This window comes from Balaenoptera ricei, chromosome 10 (assembly GCF_028023285.1).
Source record: "Balaenoptera ricei isolate mBalRic1 chromosome 10, mBalRic1.hap2, whole genome shotgun sequence".
Taxonomy (NCBI): Eukaryota; Metazoa; Chordata; class Mammalia; order Artiodactyla; family Balaenopteridae; genus Balaenoptera; species Balaenoptera ricei.
This window is the reverse complement of record NC_082648.1, coordinates 257597-278088: the sequence shown is the minus strand read 5'-3', so window position 1 is coordinate 278088 and position 20492 is coordinate 257597. Positions and strand designations below refer to the sequence as shown.

General features: G+C 50.3%; 1 protein-coding gene across 26 annotated transcripts in view; it reads right to left on the bottom strand.

The window, feature by feature from the left end:
- The window catches only part of MICAL3 (microtubule associated monooxygenase, calponin and LIM domain containing 3), a 191369-nt gene that overhangs the window by 60648 nt on the left and 110229 nt on the right, over positions 1 to 20492 (bottom strand). For 20 of the 26 annotated variants that reach the window (XR_009505258.1, XM_059934970.1, XM_059934971.1 and 17 more), the window contains 9 exons: positions 20163 to 20275; positions 20011 to 20073; positions 19393 to 19566; positions 17947 to 18030; positions 14996 to 15094; positions 13284 to 13340; positions 11106 to 11213; positions 8743 to 8850; positions 8088 to 8274 (listed from right to left, as the gene is read on the bottom strand). Coding sequence is in view for 25 of the 26 variants with exons in the window: in XM_059934970.1 (XP_059790953.1) it covers positions 8088 to 8274; positions 8743 to 8850; positions 11106 to 11213; positions 13284 to 13340; positions 14996 to 15094; positions 17947 to 18030; positions 19393 to 19566; positions 20011 to 20073; positions 20163 to 20275 (993 nt within the window). In the remaining variant the exon portion in view is untranslated. Of the gene's footprint in view, positions 1 to 8087; positions 8275 to 8742; positions 8851 to 9710; positions 9840 to 11105; positions 11214 to 13283; positions 13341 to 14995; positions 15095 to 17946; positions 18031 to 19392; positions 19567 to 20010; positions 20074 to 20162; positions 20276 to 20492 lie in introns of those variants that run through there. The other 6 variants (XM_059934992.1, XM_059934993.1, XM_059934981.1 and 3 more) reach the window with 5 other exon arrangements.

Genomic DNA, 20492 nt, shown 5'->3' with positions numbered 1-20492 from the left:
TTAAAGTAAGAGGACCTAACCAGAAATACAATAGAATAGATCAATGAACCTGATTTTTTTTTGAAAAGATAAACAAAATTGACAAACCTTTATTAGACTAATTCAGAAAAACAGAGAGAAGACTCAAATAAATAAAATCAGAAATGAAAGAAGACATTACAACTGATACCACAGAAACACAGAGAATCGTAAGAAACTGCTAAAAACAATTATATGCCAACAAGCTGGATAATCTAGTAGAAATGAATAAATTCCTAGAAACATACAACCTATTAAATCTGAGTCTCATGAAGAAACAGAAAATCTGAACAGACCAATATTGAGTAAGGAGACTGAATCAGTAAATAAAACCCTCACAAAGCAGAAAAGCCCAGGACCAGATGGTTTCACTGGTGAATTCTACCAAACATTTAAAGAAGAATTAACAATACTTCTCAAACGCTTCCAAATAACTGAACGGGAGGGAACACTCCCAAACTCATTTTATGAGACACCATTACCCTGATACCAAAGCCAGATAAGGACAGTACAAGAAAAGAAAAATACAGACCAATATCCCTAATGAATACAGATGTAAAAATTCTCAACAAAATATTAGCAAACCAAATTCAACAGCACATTAAAAGGATCATACACCATTATCAAGTGGGATTTGTTCCAGGAATGCAAGGATGGTTCAATAGCCATAAGTCAATAAATGGGATTCACCACATTAACAGAAAGAGAGATAAAAATATGATCATCTCAACAGATGCAGAAAAGCATTTGACAAAGTACAACATCCTCTCATGATAAAAATGCTCAAAAAACTTGGTATAGAAGGACCGTACCAACAAAATAAAGGCCATATATGACAAGCTCACAGCTAACATCATATTCAACAGCAAAAGGTTGAAAGCTTTTCTTCTAAGATCAGGAACAAGACGAGGATACCCACTCTCACCATTCCTATTCAATACTGGAAATCCTAGCCAGAGGAATCAGGCAAGAAAAAGAAAAAAAAAGGTTTCCAAATAGATAAGGAAGAAGTAAAACTGTCTTCATTTGTAGATGATATGATCTTATATACAGAAAATGCTAAAGACTCCACCAAAAAAACTGTTAGAAATTTAGGAAAGTTGCAGGATACAAAATCAACATATAGAAAACAGTTGTGTTTCTATACACTAACAACAAAACGTCAGAAAGAAAAATGAAGAAAAAAATCCCATTCATAATAGCATCAAAAAATAAAATAAAATTCTTAGGAATAAACCTAACCGAGGAGATGAAAGAGCTATACACTGAAAACTACAAGACTTTGATGAAAGAAACTGAAGAAAACACAAATAAATGGAAAGATATCCAGTGTTCATGGATCAGAATATTGTTATAATGTTCACATTACCCAAAGCCATCTATAGATTCACTGTAATCTCTATTAAAATTTCAATGGCATTTTTCACAGAAACGCAAAAAACAATTGTAAAACTTGTATGGAACCACAAAGGATCCCAAATAACCAAAGCAATCCTGAGAAAGAAGAGCAAAGCTAGAGGCATCACACTTCCTGATTTTAAACTATATTACTAAGCTATAGTAATCAAAACAGTATGGGGACTTCCCTGGTGGTGCAGTGGTTAAGATTCTGTGTTCCCAATGCAGGGGCCCTGGGTTCGATCCCTGGTCAGGGAACTAGGTCCTGCATGCCACAACTTAAAAAAAAAAAATGTAATGAATTGGGAGATTGGGATTGACATATATACACTAATATGTATAAAATGGATAACTAATAAGAACCTGCTGTATAAAAAAATAAATGAAATAAAATTCAAAAATTCAAAATAAAATAAAATAAAATAAAGTTATTATAGGGACTTCCCTGATGATCCAGTGGTAAAGAATCTGCCTTCCAATTCAGGGGACACAGGTTCGATCCCTTGTCGGGGAACTAAGATCCCACAGCTGCAGGGCAACTAAGCCCGCATGCCACAACTATTGAGCCCATGTGCCTTGGAGCCTGCAGGCCACAACTAGAGAGAAGCCCACACACCACAATGAAGAGCCCATGCGCCGCAATGAAAGATCCTGCATGCTTCAATGAAGATCCTGCATCTCGCAACTAAGACCCAACGCAGCCAAAAATAAATTAAATAAATAAATAAATAAATAATAAATCTTTGGAAAAAATTGTTATTAAAATAAAAAAAAGATCTTGCACACCACAAAAAAGGTCCCACACGCAGCAATGAAGATCACACGTGCCACAACTAAGACCTGGTGCAGCCAAATAAATAAATAAGTATTAAAAAAATATATGGTACTGACATAAAAACAGACCAATGGAACAGAATAAAGATTCCAGATATAAACCTCTGCATATACAGTCAACTAATATTTAACAAGAGAGCCAAACATATTTAATGGGGAGAGGATGGTGTCTTCAATAAATGGTCCTGGGAAAACAGGGTAATCACATGCAGAAGAATGACACTGGACCCCTATCTTACACTACTCACAAAAATGAATTTGAATGGATTAAGGACTTAAATGAAGACATGAAACTATAAAAATCCTAGAAGAAAACAAGGGAAAATCACCTTGACATTGGTCTCAGCAATGATTTCCTATACATGACAGCAAAAGCACAAGCAACAAAATGAAAAAGCAACCTATGAGATGGGAGAAAATATCTCCAAATCATATATCTGACTATGGGTTAATATTCAAAATATATATAGAACTCATATAACCCAATAGCAAAGAACCTAACAACCTGATTAAAAAATGAGCAGGGGAACTGAAGAGACAGTTTCCCAAAACAGACATACAAATGGCCAACATATAGATGAAAAGGAGCTCAACATCACTAGTCATAAGGGAAATGCAAATCAAAACCACAAGATATCACCACATACCAGACAGAATGCCTATCGTCAAAAAGACAAGCGGTAACAAGTGTTGGAGAGGGTGTGGAGAAAAGGGAACCCTCATGCATTGTTGGTGGGAATGTAAATTGATGCAGCCACTATGGAGGTTCCTCAAAAAATTAAAAATAGAACTACCATATGATCCAGGAATTCCATTTCTGGGTATTTATCTGAAGAAAACAAAAACACTAATTATAATAAAAGATATATGCACCCCCATGTTCATAGCAGCATTATTTACAATGGCCAAGATACGAGAACAACCAAAGTTTCCATCCACGGATGGATATATATATATATATAATATATATATATACACATACACACAAGTATACACAATGGAATATTATTCAGCCATGAGCAAGGAGGAAATCCTGCTATATGATAACCTGGATGGACCTTCAGGGCATTGTGTTAAGTGAAATAAGTCAGACAGAGAAAGACAAATACTGTATTATCACCTACATGTGGAATCTAAAAAAGACAAACTCCGAGAAACAGAGAGTAGAATGGTGGCCAGTAGGGGTCGGGGGAGGGGAAATGAGGAGATACTGGCCAAGGAGTAGGGACTTTCAGTTATAAGATTAACAAGTTTGGGGATCTAACGCACAGCATGGTGATCAAAGCAAATAATACTGCGTCATATACCTGAATGTTGCTTAAAGAGTGGGTCTTAAATGTTCTCACCACAGAAAAGAGTTAGTAACTATGTGATGGCATGGAGGTGGTAACACTGTAACTAGGTAACTGCCTAGGTTACACGGTGGTGGTAATAACTTTACAAATAAATGTGTCAAATCAACGGGCAGTACATATAAACCGATGTGTCGATTATATCTCAAAAAAAAGTCAAGGAGATAAATGAGATGGCATTCTTCTTCCCTTCTCCTGGTGATCCAATTACATCTCTCTCTCTTTTTTCCCCTCAAAGTAACTGACTTCTGTTCTTCTTTTACTGGTACTTCTCCCCCTCCCAACACTGCATAAATCTTTTAGAAAAATAGAGCTTGTGGACTTTCATAATTTCAAATAATATTCATATAGATAGTATATTTTCTGAAATAGAGTTTCCCACTAGCTCCTGGAACGTAATCAGAACTCAGAGAACCACACCTCCTGTCAGGGGCACTTGAGAGCAAAGGACCATCAACCCCACTGCTTATCTTTCTATAAGGGGAGTTGAGTCGTGGGTTATTTTTAGCAGCTTGGACACAATCTCCTTCTACAATCTGTAATAAACCATTTCACTTTTGCGAATTTTGGCCAAGATAAAATGTAATTAGGACAAGACAAAACGTATTGGTGCTTGGATCACACACTGCTTTTTGCCTGTCTTGTGTCTCATTCTTTAAGGAACACTCCTCCCTCCTCCACATGACTCTGATGGGGCTGCCAACCACGTGGCCTGACATTACCCAGCACAGAAGTGGATAAATGACCCAGACAGGTCAATCAGAATATCCCCTTTCCCTCCAGCCCATCCCAGGACACGGTGCTCTAGGATCTGGCATGTGGCTGAGTTAGGCTAACAGATTCTCAGGGATGGGGAGAGAGAAGGGGCAGCCCTGCTATCTGCAAGAAAGATGTCAATCTTATGCATAAACTGTAATCTGATCTGGGTTTCCATTACTTTCAACCAAGAGTCTTATTTATTGTAGTATCAGAAAACTACAATCATTTACAGTTATGTTCATTCCTTTCTTCTATTTTTCCTCCATTAATTTGCTTTTTTTCTAGTGAAAGCAGAATTCTAGATTTAAAAATACAACTCAGTAGACTGACCTACCAGGGAATCCTCATTGAATTCTGCTACGGTATCCTAAATAAATAAAGTAAAGAGGTTTAGGTTTCAAAAACGAGTCCCACGAGCCTGATCAAAAGGTAAAAAGAAAATTCCAAAACCTTGTTTCCTCTATGAACGCAGCACAACCTGAGGGGAGGAACACACACACTGAAACCAGAGCTCAGTGCAGGCACCATCCCAGCCACTCAGTGGTACATGACCCTCTCAGCACGCGTCTCCTCACGTAGAGCATGAAGACCACACCGTCTCGTGGGGTGAGATCCATCAACGAGACATCATCACACGTCCTGCACTGTAGCTGCTCGATTAATGCACCTCAAACCCCTTCCCAAACCCAACTTGGTGATACTTTTTGCTTCTTATGTTAACAACAAAAAGGGCTGATTTTCATCTAACGTTTACCATGTGCCAAACGCTGTAAGTGCTTTATAACTATCGACTCATTTAATCCTCAAAACCCTGTGAGGCACAGAAAGGCTAAGCCACGCTAGCGAGTCTCAGACAGGACTCGAACATCGGACGCCTGGCTCTTCACTATGGTGCCCATCTCAATCAGCAGGTACGGCCATGCTAACGTCACAAAGCCACCACAAAGCATGGTTGATCCCGTCAAGTCACTGATTTTAGATGGTCTAAGTAAATTCAGGAACCTTGACAATAAATGTAGGAATGACTGAAGATGGAACTGGAGAAAACAGACAGCTAAGAGGCGAGCCTGAGGCAGACGGGCCACAGATTCCTGCCCCCGGCAACTCCAGGTCAGAGCCAGAGATGCTCTGGTCAGGAGGCAGAGGAGCCCTGCCGCCTCTCCGGGGAAAGAACGTGTGGCCACAGGAGGCTGCCCGCGAGGGTGGGAGGGGCACACTCCAGCAGAGGACACAGCGAGCGCACGCGTGTCAGTGCAATGGAGAAGCGAGCAGCTCGCAGGGGACAGGCCGAAGCAGGGGGCCGGGGGGCAGGCTGGGAGGACGCGCGGAGCTCTCAGCCCCGGGGACCGCGGGTCCACCTGTGCCGCAGGGGGTGGTCAGGGTGAACAGTGGGAGACCGGGAAGATCTGCCTGTCTCTTTAAGATCCCCTGGGCTGCCCTGTGGGAGCAGACACGGGGTGGGGTGGGGCGAGAGGGGAGGCGGCGTGGGGCAGTGGGCTCGTCACTCCCGAGGGTGGCCCTTCACAGACCTCCTCAGCGGATGGTGTGTGTTTTCTCCTCTCGAGGGGAGAGGAAAGACGTGACACACTGTTTGATTTAGAGTCCTTGTCTTAAGAGCTGGCAGCAGGCAAATAAGCTAGTCTGTGGCAACAGAAAGACGGCATCCTTTTAAAGGGGCTGAAGGGACAAGGGTAAAACCTGGACGCCTCTCTCAAGTGAGTGAGTCCCCACTGATCAGGCCGAGTTGCCGTGGGCCAGAACGCTAACCCCAGGACATCTGACCTGGGGGACCTCAGAGGCCACTTACTGCTGTGTGGACCTGGACAAGCAACTTACAGCTTCTCTGAATTCAGTTTCCTGATGTGTAAAATTACAACAATAAAGCTAGCTACCTTCCGGTGGTCATGAGGATGAAATGTCACAATATGTGTTAAGGGCCCAGCACGGGCTGGGTTAACTCCCTCCCTCCGGAGCCACAATCCCTGCCCTTTTCTCTTACTTGAGGCTCTTCCATTAGAGTTCTGAACCTCATGAGGCTAAACCCTCAGGACCCCTTAAGATTCTCTCCTTTCCCCAAGTCCAGCTGTCACTGAGGAGGGCGGAGCTGAGGGAAAGGTTCACCTGGGCTGAAGTCTGGGGAGCTGGTCAGGCCCGCTGTCAAGAAGGCCGTGCTTAAGCACGTGGGCCTGCTCGTCCGGCCCCCACACCGTGGTCACTCCCCCGGGCTCCGCTGCCCTCTCGCTGGGCACGCCGCCTCCTCTGTCCTTCTGCTGAGCCCTCGCCCACCACGTTCCAGAGTCCACGGCAGAACGGCAGGACGGGTAAGTCGTTCCTGACCCTTCTGAGCTTCCCGGACTCCTCCTCCTCTGTGCTTTACAAAGTTACAGTCTGCACTAGGCACCGTCGCCCGCCCTCGGTCACTCCCTCACGCCGTCTGCTGCCGGATCACTCCATCAGGACGCCGGCCCCTCTTACACCATCTACGCCCTCAGGAGAATGTGGCAAAGGTGTGGCGCACAATCTATGGGCAAAAATACTCGCGGATCGATTCGCTGGACCTGAAGGGATCTTTCCAGGCAGACCTCGCAGACAGTTAGAAACACTGGGTGGGCTCCATCTGCCAACCCCATCCGGGGAGATCAAAGGCATTATCCAAAGACCAGGTGTGTGGGAATACTGATACCTAACAGTATAGACAATTGTCTTACCTCTTCCCTCGCTGGGTGGTGCTTTTCACTAATGTAACAAGAGGACCAGGTGCCACAACAGTAAGAGTCAGCTTTTCTCAGGTCACCACTCGGCTCCTTCTGGCTGCTCCTCGCGCTCACTGGTCGAAGAGCCTGGAGGACTATTTCCTCACCGCAGGGTGCCCCTCCCCCGTGTGACATCACCTGACAGTCTCCTCAGGCAATGCAATGGACCTGAGGATTTACTTCCTCCTTCTATTAATCTGGGTCTTTTCATTACTGTTGAATCAATAAGACGGCCTCTCATAAGGTCCCTTCTGCTTCCTGTAGGAAGGGGCGTAGGAATCACTGACATCTTCGGTGACCTTTTCCAATTAACCCCAGAGGGTTTTCAGGCGGCACACACGCCTCTCCATCAGGCTTTGTTACCTGTCTGCATAATTCTCCACCTCTGCCTTATCAAGGTCATTCCACTATAAAACCAACAAATATCACAAAAGGCCAGGCCTGAACAGCACAGTAACCAGACTGAGGCCTGGGCAACGTGCTCTCAATTCACCAGAGATGCTGATACGAGAGAGCACGGGTGACACTGGGCATAACTCAGGCACCTTCAGAAAGCCAAGGTCTGAGAACAGTGGCAGGGGATACAGTTTCAATGTGCTGTCACTGACCTTAGGCAAGAAATGTGGCTTCTATAAGCCTGTGATTCTTCTTCTCTAAAGCGAACACAAAAAAGACTTACTCTCCTCAGGTCCCTTTTATCTTAAGATCCCACCGTGAGGTACGACAGCAGGTGTCTGTGAAGCCAGGGAAACGATTTAGGTAAACGCATGCCCTTCTCATCACCATGGTCACTGAGTCATCTATGATACAGCTTGGTGACTCTGCAGAAATATTTATAAGAAAGAGTCTGGGAGAAAACACAGACTAGAGGGGAGTGGATGGGAAGGCTCAGGAGAGGCACAAAAGAGAACGTCTGTGTAAGAATGCAGCGGGGGCCCTGAGTCTGCGTGCGGCCTCCAGCGCGGGGACTCACCGTCCTCGAGGGCATACGCGTAGGCCGACAGGCGCAGGGTGGTGGCGCAGTACTCGCACTTGAAGCAGCTCCGGTGGAAGAACTTGCCCTCGGCGCTCAGCCGCTCCATCACGTAGACCCGCTTCCGGCAGAAGTAGCAGGTGTCGCTGCCTCCCAAGTTCTGTGGGAACTCCTTCTTCATGGAGCCCTGGGGGTGGTGGGGGGCACGCATCAGGCGAGGCCTCCCGGCCCCTCCCCAGGGCGCACGACCCTCCCTACGCGGTTCTGCCTGGGGACGGGAGCCGCGCACCAGCGCAGGCCGGTGCCTCCGGTGCCCACGCAGCACTTGGCACTGCGTCTGTTCTACACGATTTCATAACAAGCAAACCAAATCCTCTTAACAGATTCTGATCTGAAGGTGTTCCCGTGGTTCTCCATGGACACAGGCCCTGGACTCTAGAGCAATCACTTTAGAGATACTGAGTATGCTGTTCACACAACATTCTAAACAACGGTTTCAGTCCTAGAAGTTCAGTTACAAAATTCAGACAACCTCAAAAAATAATTACCACATGGCACGCAGCGGCCACATATGGCACTGAGCTACTTAGAACAAAGCAGGCTTGTTCACCAGAGCTGTCTTATCTAGACAGACAGCGCCCTTAGTGTATCTTACCAGTTCCTTCTTGTCTAGAAGGGTTTTAGGATGTTCTTTCCTTTGAAGCTGATTGGCTATCTGCTCAGCCAATGAGCTCACTCCGCCCGTGTACATCTTTATATACTTCTATTGGTTGGAGATTGTTAAACGACCAGAAAGAAGGGAAATGAGAAGGAAAAAAATAAATTAAGAAGACAGGGGAAAAAAAATCTTCGAAAGGTATAAAATGAATACAAGGTGCAGCAACAAACATGCCAACACAGTGCCCACGAGCAGGGGACTAGGTGTCAGTGTCCACACACTGGTGTCAGCACAGGCGGGAGCGACGGCCGCAGAGACAGGGAAATTCAGTAAGGAGAAACCCGGTCTCTCATGTCTCTGTGGACAAAGTGCGGGGGATGCGGAGGCGGGACGACAGGATGGATGCAAACAGAGTGCGAAGGGCCTACCACCCAGCGGCTCAGATTACACACAGAGGACCTAAGAGGACACCTCCCTTAAGGCGGCGGGCCCCAGACTGAAGGCACATCCCAGGGCCTGGGAGAGGGCCTGGGGAGTTATTTCCTCGTTCAGAAAGAAAGCAAGGCCGACTCTCCATCTGGGTAACGGATGCCAACAGCCCAGTGACACCGGGGAGGACATCCGTCCTCACTATTACCTCCTTCGCTCAGAGCCCCTGTCCTGTGCACCAGTGGCCCCCGGGCTTTACCAGGAAGAACCCTTCTCTGCCCGTTCTCCCCGTGGAGACTTACGTGTTCCCCTGGGCCCTGAGACCAAGCCTTCCGGACCAGCTGGGGCACTGCTGACACGGCGGCTGTGGAAGCCAGAATGTGTTTCTAGTCCAGGAGGGGTTATTTCTTTATACGTTGAAACAAGATAAAAGAAAAAAAATCCAACCACCTCAATCCTCTTTCTAGCAGTGTTGAAAAAGCAGCAGGAGAAAACTATAAATTTCAATGGCTAACCTTCCTGCGGGAGCCCAGCTTTGAGCCCGTCCTGTGCAGACGGCCCAGACACCCAGTGTGTATGACACGCCTCTCAGCAGCTGTGTGCCTGCCGGGTCTGAGGAGCCCTCACTCTAATTCCAAATCCAAAACATTCCGGGAGCAGTTGTGCTGGGGATGGCAACAATCCCATCAGGAAACGGCTTGAACACACGAAACCGTGTGTAAGAGAACCACCAGCCCGAGCAATGGCACGTCCTGGGCGGGGCAGGGACAAACCAGAGGAATGTTCTAGGGGGAAACTGACCCTATGCAAATACAAGAACGACAGCAGCACAAATGAGCAAACAATTCTCCAAGGTTCAGCTGGAACTGAGGAGTCAATTATATTTTCAATTTAAAATAAGGAGATTTCCAAAGGATAGTGCCATTTGCTCATTAACTCCACAGCTTATACCCATCTGTGGTCGAGAAACAAAAGCGGCTCTTAGACCTAAGCCTTCTTTAGATTAGAAACATTAGGGGAGCTTAAGCCTGGAACAGACAGGAACCCAGGCACAGCCAAGCTGAGCATCGCACAGCTGACGCCGGGGAGTAGGAAACTGCAGCAGGGGAGCGGGAGCGTGAACCAGATGCCAAGTCTGAGGCTGGGACACTGGGCAAGCCCAGGGTCCTCCCTGTTCAGCCAGGACCTGCTCTCCCATCAGAACCAGCACTCTCAGCAAGTATAGCCCAGGGCTGCCTGGTGCAAAGGCATCTGTCACCTTCAGTTCTCAGCGACGTGACAGCACTGACGAGCACACCCCTGGGAGAGGTGGAGACTCAAGTTCTATTTGTTTCTGGCATGAAAAGCAGATGGTTTTCCTCTCCCCACTCTTAAGAAACAGTCGAAATGTAGCACTCTCTGGACTTATACTGTGGCCACCACACATGCGTATCATTCTGCACAGTCTGCTACCAGCTCAAGAGCAGGAAACAAAGAGAAAGGACAAAAGACCCTGCAACCTCTCTGTAAACTCGTCCACAGCTGGGTCAGTTCCATCATAGGAAAGAGCAGAGTTCATTCCTTAAGAGATTACAATTCAAGAGGCACCCAGAAAGCCGCGTATCCACCACTCTCTTTAAGAGATTTAATTACACTATGGTTCATATTTTATAACACATTAATAGGAAGAGGTCTGGAGACAAAAAAAGCTAATGGCTACAAAATGCTTTCTCATTATTTGATACGGTTGGACTATAATGAAAGTGGGTTGACTGGACAGAATTTGCTGCAGTGAAGCTAGCAGCCTCCTTAACTCAAGTGGACGCCTACCGACCTCACATGCATGACGGACACACACAACTGGATTCCTAAGGAGACAGGCTGCCGTTCGTGTGGGTGAAGAAAGTGCAGGCTGAAGAGGACGAGCCTGGCCAAGCCCCGGGCCCCGCTACCTGTCGTAGGCAGTCAGAGGAGGGAGAGGCGGGGCGGCTGGCGGAGCGGAGGCTTAGAGAAAGCTCCCACTGGTCGACAAAAAATCGACGAGAAGGCTCAGGCTCTGGCTATAAAATACAAGATGGAGAAAAAATCAAAGGAAACGTTAAGTTAAAAGTTACACGCTGACCTGAACACACGGAACTTGGCAGTTTCAGACCCTTTATCTGGATGACAAATGCAGTAAAGAAACGCTCTTAGTTCCAGAAGCACCAACGGCTCATTCCAGGCTCCCACTGTGCCTCACGCTCGCAGCCACACCCGCGCTGGAACACGGCCCCCGAGAAAGCCTTGTCTGCACCCCTGCTCTCAAGTGCGCAGTGCTGCCAGCCAGCAGGCAGCGCCCTGCTCACACGTCCTGTGTGCCCTGCCGAGCCCCTCACGGCCTGGGCTGGAATTTCTCTTGAGCACAAGGAGATTCCACCGGCTCGGCACTCCGCCGGCCTTACGAGGAGCAGACAGGAGACGGCAGCTCTGGAGCAAAGCTCGCTTTCTCCATGAAAGCCAGGAAAGTGCCCCTCCTCCTGCTCCCGGTGGGGCTCAGACACCGAGCTTGCCCCGGAGCCGGCCCCAACCCTCCGCAGACCGCATGCAGCACGTGGAGCAAAAGTGGGCCCAGCAGCCAGGCACTCTCCGGTCCCCGAGCCAGGAGGGGCTGCGAGCTTGGCAAGCAGTGACTGCTTCGCTGCCTGCAGGTTCGGGCTGAGATACCTGCGGGCCGCAGGGAAGAAGCACCCCTCGGCCTCAGCTCGCACTAACGTCAAAGCCTCAGGCGTGACAGGGGTGATGGGGGCTGCCACCAGCCTCTGCTCCAGAGGCTGAGAGAGAAACTCCCTGGACGGCAGAGAGCAGGCAAGCGCACAGCTGGACTGGCGGGCGGGCGGTGGAGGGAGAGGCCGGGAAGGAACAAAACAGTGACCCCCAGGAGTGCCTGGACGGGAACCCTGCCCCGAAGACCCTGGAGAGCAGCCCACCGGGGAAATGAAAGAAAACTCCCGCCAACCCTGCTGCTTCCTGAGCTCCAAATCCCACCTGTCCTCGGTGCCCTGCAGCCCCAACTTCTACCAGCTTCCCCATCCAATCTCTCTCTCCTCCACCGACTTCCCTCCGCTCCCCACGGAGACCCTGTTTCATTCAAGACCATCAGCACCTCCTCAAATAGGCACCCCCCAAAACGGAGGGCATTGCCCTGTGCAGTGAAAGTGCCTAGCTTTCTTCTTGACAGGAACCAGCCTGGGAAGAAGGAAGAAAGAGGCTGGGCACAGGCAGTGAAGCTGTGGGTGACACGGGTGACATGGAAAGGCCACCCCCCCCCAACCCCGGGCCTGCTTCCTGCCTGGCAACTGGTAGGAAGACAGTGCTACCACTACTTTCCTAATGGGTCCAGGAGGGAACCAGACTTACTGCTCAGCCATGAGGGCATTTCTCAGAGCAAAGGCAAAGGGGGAGGCAAAAATAAGAGGAGAAGGCCCATGTGAAATGAACAGTTAGAGATGATTCTTCATTCTGGCTGCAGAGCTACACCCACTCAGGCCTCCATTTAAGGGTAACAATAACAACCAAAAAAGTTTCATAGTTAGCAGGTTTTGAGATGAGCATCTCTGCAACTCATCAGATCATACGATGGCCAGGTGTGCTCAGGCGTCTCCCTACTAGTGTCTCGAACAGATAAGCCACCACTTTTCATCATGGACCCTGTCTTGTCATCACCTTCCTTCCCGCCCCCGTCCTCTTCACACCTGAAGAATCCCCATGCTCTAAGAGCTTTGGCTTTCTCGGTATTTCTACGTCAGGATCCCGGAAGTAGCCAAGCAAGTGCCTCCTGCTTACTGACCTCGACCCTTCCCCAGAAGTCGAAGGTGCATATCTGGTAGTGGGAAGGCGGGGCAGGGAGGGGAAGAGGCCGTTCACAGGGCACAAACTCTCAGGGTTCCTATCTGGTCTGACGCTGAGTGGGTGGATGTTCCACCGCGAATGCTATTTGCAAGGGTCATCACTGTTAGCGGAAAGAGTCCCGGCTCTTGGCTGGGTGACCAGAGTGTGGAAAAAGCAAGGGAGAGGGGCCACGCCTGCCCCCCCGCCCCAGCGTGCCGCATCTGTGTGGCTGCCAGCACCCCATGCCACAGTCGTGCTTTTACCCTCTCGTGGTGGGGACTCTGCTTGCCACGGCTGTCAGCATCAAGATCGCTGTACGTCTGTTGGCAACAAAGTAGAAACTTAAGCTCCATCCAAATGCTCTATCTGGACCTACTAAGTGACAGTACCAGAAAGTGAGAGTTCATTTCAACACATAACCTGTTGCCTACTGGTCCCCAACCCCAAGTAACCACAGTCCCATCTACATCAAATCCTGTGACCCAAGGACAGCTGTACACAGCTGTTCTCCCACCTGGCCTCCAATGAGGTCAGCTACGTGGATAAATAACGAACTACGGTTAGTACAAAGGTGGAACAAACATATTTCTTTCACACAGCGGCACGTGATCAGAGGCATTCAGTGGAAGGTTAACAGGAGAGGCAGGTTAGGAGGGTGAAGCTTCCACACCAAGGCATTAGAGACGACAAGAGTCCACAGGAGACTCCAAGAGCACACGGCACTAAGGGGCGAGGTGAGCACAGAAGCTGTACCCAAGAGGCCGGGGACCGTGACACAGGCCCACGCCGCCTCCGCTGCCCTGAGGAAACCACTAACACAGCGATGTGGGGCTGGGGCGTCTAGGCCCTAGTCACTCTCTGGATAGCCCAGCATTCACCGTATGGCCCTGCCCTGCTGCAAGAACTGACCCAGAGCTCCCGATGTGGCCACTCTGTTGTCCAGAGCCCGTGAGCGTGTGGTCTCCGCGGGCAGGACGAGGCCGGGGCTCAGGCTCCAGAGTCACACCACTTGGGTTCAGCTCCTAGCTCGCTGCTCACTGTGTGACTTCACACAAACTGCTTGGCCTCCCTAGCCTACACCTCGGTCTCCTCATCTGTAAAAGGTGAGGATAACAGGACCTGCCTCATAGGGTTATTGTGAGAACAGACCAAGACGACACAGGAAAAGCACTCAGAACACTGCCTGACTCAGAGAAAATGCCCCATGTTGGTTCTCGGGCAGAGACAGGGCCCAGGGTGGTCACTACCCTACAAGGGCTCAGCGTCCAGACCCAGGGACATAGGCTGGGCCCCTGCACATCAGACACATTATGGGATCACCTTCTAAATAGGCTACCACAGCTGAGAAAATGTCTTTCCGTAGATCCTACCTCCAAAATCAGTGTTTTACTTTATAGGGACATACAACACAAGTCAAAAAAGCCGTTCTATAAACGCACTTCATATGAGCGTGCTGGTCGCAAACCACGTGTGGTTAACTCGCCGTGAAGAAGTTCTCCAGTGATCCGCCTGGACAGTGAGTGGGGTGGACGGAAAGGGCAGGTGTTTGTTGGCAAAAGCTGCTTAAGCAAGAGGCAGGGCTCTCAAAATCAGAAGGAGCCGAACTCACGGAGTGGAGCCCTGTAACAAGCCTCCCAAAGTTCACCTTAACTGTATCTCCTTGGGCAGCAAGACAAAAATGGCTGATTTCAATGGGGTTATATAAAAATGCTCTCCAGGGCTTTTGGACCTCGCATCTGTGTCAAGTACAGCTTAAATTTTAGTTTGTGGCTGCACAGTTGTAGCCCTGTGATACGGGACTAGATTAAACTACCTAGGGTTTGAATGGACGATGTGCCATCCTGAGGCCCACCAGCAAAGGTCGCTTCGCCAGTAAGTCATCACTGAAATGAGGGAATCCTGACTTGGTCTCTCCCCTGGCCACCCACACAGGCAGGCAGGCACACAGGACAGCGGAGCATGCAGAGGGGGTCACCTGCTGGTCGCCACGTGCCCGACAGGGAGGCGGAGTAGGGGGAGGAGAGAGTGTGATCACTTTTTTGGGGCAGGTCCGAGAATGCTCCTTTTCCTGTCGCTTTTATGCCGATAGACACAAACAGAGAGAACACAGGTGAAATGGTGGCCACGTTGAGGCTGGGTCTGGAAGGACCGAAGGCATTTGCCAAAAGCATCCCAGAGGCCCTTCCCCACCCATCCATCCTCAGCACAAACTGGCGTGTTCAGGCAGAGGCCTGTCCCCGTCTGTCGTGGCCTCGGGGCAGAGGCACTCTGTTTGCAGATCCCAGGGTCATCTCTGCAGCCACTGCAGGCTCAGGACCTGCACGGCAGCACTTTCTAAATGCCAGGGACCAGGGCATATTCCTCTCTGTTGGCTTATCAGGGAAGCTGGGGGGTAGAAGGGGCTCAGTTACAAGTAGATAGAAGGGCACACAGACTCCCGTTACGGGGGGAGCATGGTGACTGCTGCCCACAGCGGGGGCGCCCGGGCACCTGCAGCAGCAGACCAGCACCTCCTGGGCCACCCACGCCCACGTCCTGCCACTGCTTCCCCCTGCTCAGTCCCCTCACTCACACGCGGAAGGTTCTGGGAGACGACCACAGAAATACAGGAAAGAACAGGAAACAGGGTATAAAATTAACCCCTTTCACTAACACACCACACAGTGTCCGTGGATCACTTCCCCACGGTGTCCGCTTCCTGTGAACCTGCCTCTGATTGACAGAACCCTGCAGTACTAAAGAAACCACCAGATTCCCGAGTCAGAGGAAGCCTCAGTTTCCTCACGCCCAGAGCTACCGTGTGGGGCGGCTTCCAGCAAAGCCCGGAGGGGAAGAGGCCAAAAAACCACTCCTCCGTCTGTTCCCACACCACTGACCATCTACAGCCAAACCAAGGCTGCTTAACCGCAGACTGCCTGCAGGACGCATTTCTGAGATCAGAAGGGGACGAGGTGGGGAGGGAAGAGCCGGCTGACGTCATAGGAAGGTGATGAGGAGCGGGCATCCCCACACTCTTCCTCACCACGACCAGCTCGGCCTCACCACTGTGCTCGCCACGCCCGCCTGCCTCAGTCGGAGCCGCTTCCAGGGGAACAGCAAGTGAGTCACAGGAAGGCGCGCCGTCAGCCCCCAGGGCGCACCCCTGGACTTCCTGTGTCCCTGGGCTGGTGCGCCAACTGGCATAGCCCTCCAGTGCTCTACCTTTCAGGGGATAAATGGGCAAAGCAAGGCTCATGACGCCATCCCTGACTTAGCACTGGGGATAAGCTGTTTGTGAACACATCTCACGAGGACGTGAGAGCTGTGCGTCACGGGTCCTCTCACAGCCCAGCACATTACAATCCCGCTCTACACATAGGATCTGATGGGGTCCAGCTACCCGGCTGCTCCTTCTGACCGGCATCTCCGGTGCCCCTTCCCCAGGCCAGCCTTCACTTTAAGGGTCTGTTCGGCCTGGAGAGCCTGGCGGTACATACTCAACTCCACCGACCGTGATCACAAATCACCTGGGTGCGTTCAGGCAGCACCCGCCCAGGCTGGAGGCTCCCAGCCGCTGCAGCAACAGGAGAAGCAGGGCTCTGGGCACCCCTGCAGCCCAGCACCCAGCAGGAGCCGAGCCCGTCTTCCGCAGGACGGAGGCAGCAGCGGTGGCCGAGCCAGCCCCTCGGGTCCCTGACCCGGGCTTCCTGGGATGCCCGCCCAGAGCCACTCCAGGACGTGCCACTCAAAGTCACCTCTTCACCCACCGACTGTGCTTCCCTGTCTCAGGCCACCTCCGTGACTAGTGTAAGAAACTGGGAATGTAGTGCAGAGTTCACCTTCCCCTTTAGTAATACTCAATTCAAGACTAACCTTCAAATCATACCTTCCACCTAGACTTCAAAGGTCTACCCTAGGCAAAGGGTAAGTAAGGAAAACAGAAGGGAATTTCTAATGAGCTTTTCTCAGAAGACCTCCCCTCCCCAAGCATGGGGAGAGAGGCAGCTTGGCTTCATGGTGACTGGACGCTGCTCCCAAGCTTCCACCTCAGCCTCACAGGCCCTGCCTTAACATGCATATTATCAGAAGAAAAGTTAGAAAGAAACATTCTGCCCTGAGTGTAATTCAACTGAAATCTAACTCACCACTCCCCAGCACCTCCCAGCACAGGAGGGAATCAGGGTCAGCCCCTCTGACTGCTCAGAACCCCAGTCCTCAGCGATTCCAAACCACGAGACAGCAAACCCAGGCCGCACTCACGGCTGTGACGTGGGGGGAACAGAGCAGAGGCCCATCGCTCTGGCGGGTTTCCTGTTACCCGCCAGGCGCCAGTCCCTCTTTCTTTCCACCCCACTCTATACTATGTAGGAGAAGCAGCTTTACAGGAGATCCTGCAGAAACTTTAGTGAAAATTTCCAAAAAGGGTATTTTAAATGTGGACAAAACACTGAGAAAACGCCCATGATCATCTCTGTCCATGATCTGAAACAAGGAAAAAACCAGTTTGAGACTATTTCTTGGATAACATTTTCCTGTTTAACACAAGACCACTGCCCCGAGCCCCAAGCTCTAGAAACTCGGGATTGTCCTCCAGGGGTCACGCGGACGCATTCCAGCCAAAGGTCAACTTGGGACAAAGGTTATAACAGCAAAACCCCAAAGGCTAAGTACCTGAACACAGGTACCACATAGCTTCAGCTAGTTTCAACACTAATTTAACAGCCCACCCTTTTCACTGGTTTCCCAAATCCCAAGGAGTTAAACAAGTCATGCAATACTATCAGTACTGTCTGTTGAACTTTCCCCCAGAGTCGCCACTCAAATGCGCACAGAGACCCCTACCCCCGTGACCTAGGCTTCTACGGTGCAGGCCCCACCCGGCTGGCTCGGAGGAGGAGCAGGTGGGAAGGCCCAGCACCCATTCTGGTCCCTGGGCAGTTCCTTTACCTGTTTCCACTGGGGGGCGGGAGCAGGGCGACCCTGCTCAGGCAGGCAGCAGGACGGCTGGCTGAGCCCACGCTCTTGTGTCGGCTGTGACACACAGGCCAAGTATTGGGTAGGGGACAGGACACAGAGACAAAAAAAAAAACAAAAAAACATTAAGGTAGCAGACACAAAAATGGTTCTCACGGAGGACAGACACGCATCTATGAACTGAAGGAGGGTGCACGGAATTAGTTCTAGGAAGTTACACTTACAAAGGAAAATCCTCTATTCCCCCCAACTCGGGCGAAGCCAAATGCAAAAGAAAAGGCAAACAGAAGCTGTAATTCTGATTATCCTTTTCCCACACTCAATGCTCTGAGCCTAAACTATTAATTCTGGCTTGGAAAATGAATCTTTCCACTCAAAATGAGTGCGGGAACACTTCCTCCAGTGGAGAGCACCCCAGCCTTGCTGAGGAGGACGGAACCTGGGCTGCTACAGCCGCCCAGCCGCCTCACACGTTCACAGTCAAGCCTGCACGTTCTCTGTGGACCTCGGCACGAACGCCTGGAGCGTGAGGATCTAACCAAGCACTAGATGTGAGAAGTTAGTGATGGTGGTCGGCCTGGCCCCTGGTCCACAGGAACAAGGGCTGGCGCACGTGGCCAAGATGAAGAGGCGCTCCCCGCACCAGGAGTTTTGGAAGAAACGTTCAGTGTGGATCTCACAATGCCTGTACCTCCTCTTGAGAAGCCTTAGTGACTTTTACACAAGCAAGAGGAGAGACGAGACCTAACAGACATGGCAGTCCAGCCCTCAGCAGGACTCGGGAGTCAGGACAGTCCACGGAGAACCTTTACAGCGCTCACACTCGTGACCTAGTTCAAGGACAGTGTAGGAAAACCATGTGCAACACATAAGAGTGTCTACCTCTGTGCCCTTCATCAAAGATGAGAACCAACTAAACATCCAGCACCAGAGGAAGAGTTAAGAAAAGCATGGAGCACACACTTTGGAACAGGCTTATAAAGAGTTTGGAACATGGAAATATGCCCAAAGTTACATGAAGAAAGCAGAACAGGAAAGTGTACGTTAAGAATGACCTCAACCATGAAAACAAGAATGCACTAAAAAAAGACCAGAAAGAAACATGGCAAAATATTAACAGAATTATAGGGGCCTTAATTACACTTTCCAGCATTTTCCTCAGTAAGCAGGTACCTCTTACATTACTTACGTATGCATGTACGTGAACACACACCTACGTACACAGATCTGGACACCCCGTTTTAAAGATCCTCGGGTGGGCCTGGCTGGTGAGGACAGGAACCCTCGTCCCTGTCCCACGCAGACGCCAGTCTCGAGCCCTGAGCCCTCAGGACCGGGAAGTTCCCCGTCTCACTCACTAACCCCCCTTCCTCTGTGGCCAGCCCAGGTCCGGGCAGGCGAGGTGTGAGCCAGGCTTACCTGTCTCCTCACGCCCGTGGCCTGCGCGGGTGCGTTCTCCTCAAACTTGGCCAGCAGCTGGGTCGCCATGTACTTCACCTTGTTCTGGTTGCCAAGGGCCACGTCCACCCTCCGGTCGCTCAGTGTGCTCACCAGCGTAGGCCTTCCTCCTCTGTAGCCCCGGGGCGCGTCCTCCTGGTGAACAGGGGTATCGAGAGCCAGCCTCGGTTAGAGGAGCCCCTGCCCACACCTCAGGGCCTGGCACAGCGGCTGGTCCCGCTTTAGGTCGAGCTCAGTGGCTCTCCTCAAGGTTCTAATCTCAAGATGGCCTCGGGCGCAGGGGCAGTATGAAGAGGTACTCGGGCTCTTGCTGGTGTGGTCACATCCCAGGAAAGCTGCTGCCCTTCGCCACATATGGGATTCCAAAGAGACAGGAAGGCCCAGAGCACATGTGTGTGTTCCCTGGATGCTCTCCAAAAAACTAAACAAAGGCAAAAGGCCACAGAAAGCATCTGTGCACAACAATTCTCACAAAGAGTGAACTGAAAAGATCTAGCAATACCGATTTGGGAATTAAGCGTTTCAGCCAAGGAGGGCAATTCAGTACATTCATTCTGGCAAATTCCAGATATTTCTCACCTCTTCCGACTGGCTGGTCTTTCTCCTCTTCCCAGCACCGTCCAAGTCCTTTTCCTTTTTGTCCTGCACCAAGAGCAGAGGGAAACCGCATTCCTCTAGCCACTGCACTGTGCCATTAGTTCTGCAGCTGGAGGAAAAACCCTTCCACTGACCTTGGGAGAGCGCTTCCGAGAAATGGTCTGCCCCAGCTTGCTCAGGAAGGAGATGGGGGATTTAGTGCTGGCTACCAGGACGGCCCTCTCCTCAGCATTCAGGTCCAAGGCATCTGTGGGCAGAAACAAGCAGTGTCCAAGGACAGCCCTGAGGGCACCTCCTCGCAGGAGGCTCTCAGAACCTCAGGAAGCTCTGAGGGTTCATGCGCTCTGAACCCGGCAGGAACTCCACAGAGAAAATGCACACGGAGCCCTGGACGCTGGGCCTTCTCTTCTCCATCCATACAAACAAAACCAACGCTTGCCCCAATCCACTTCAGTCACAAAAAC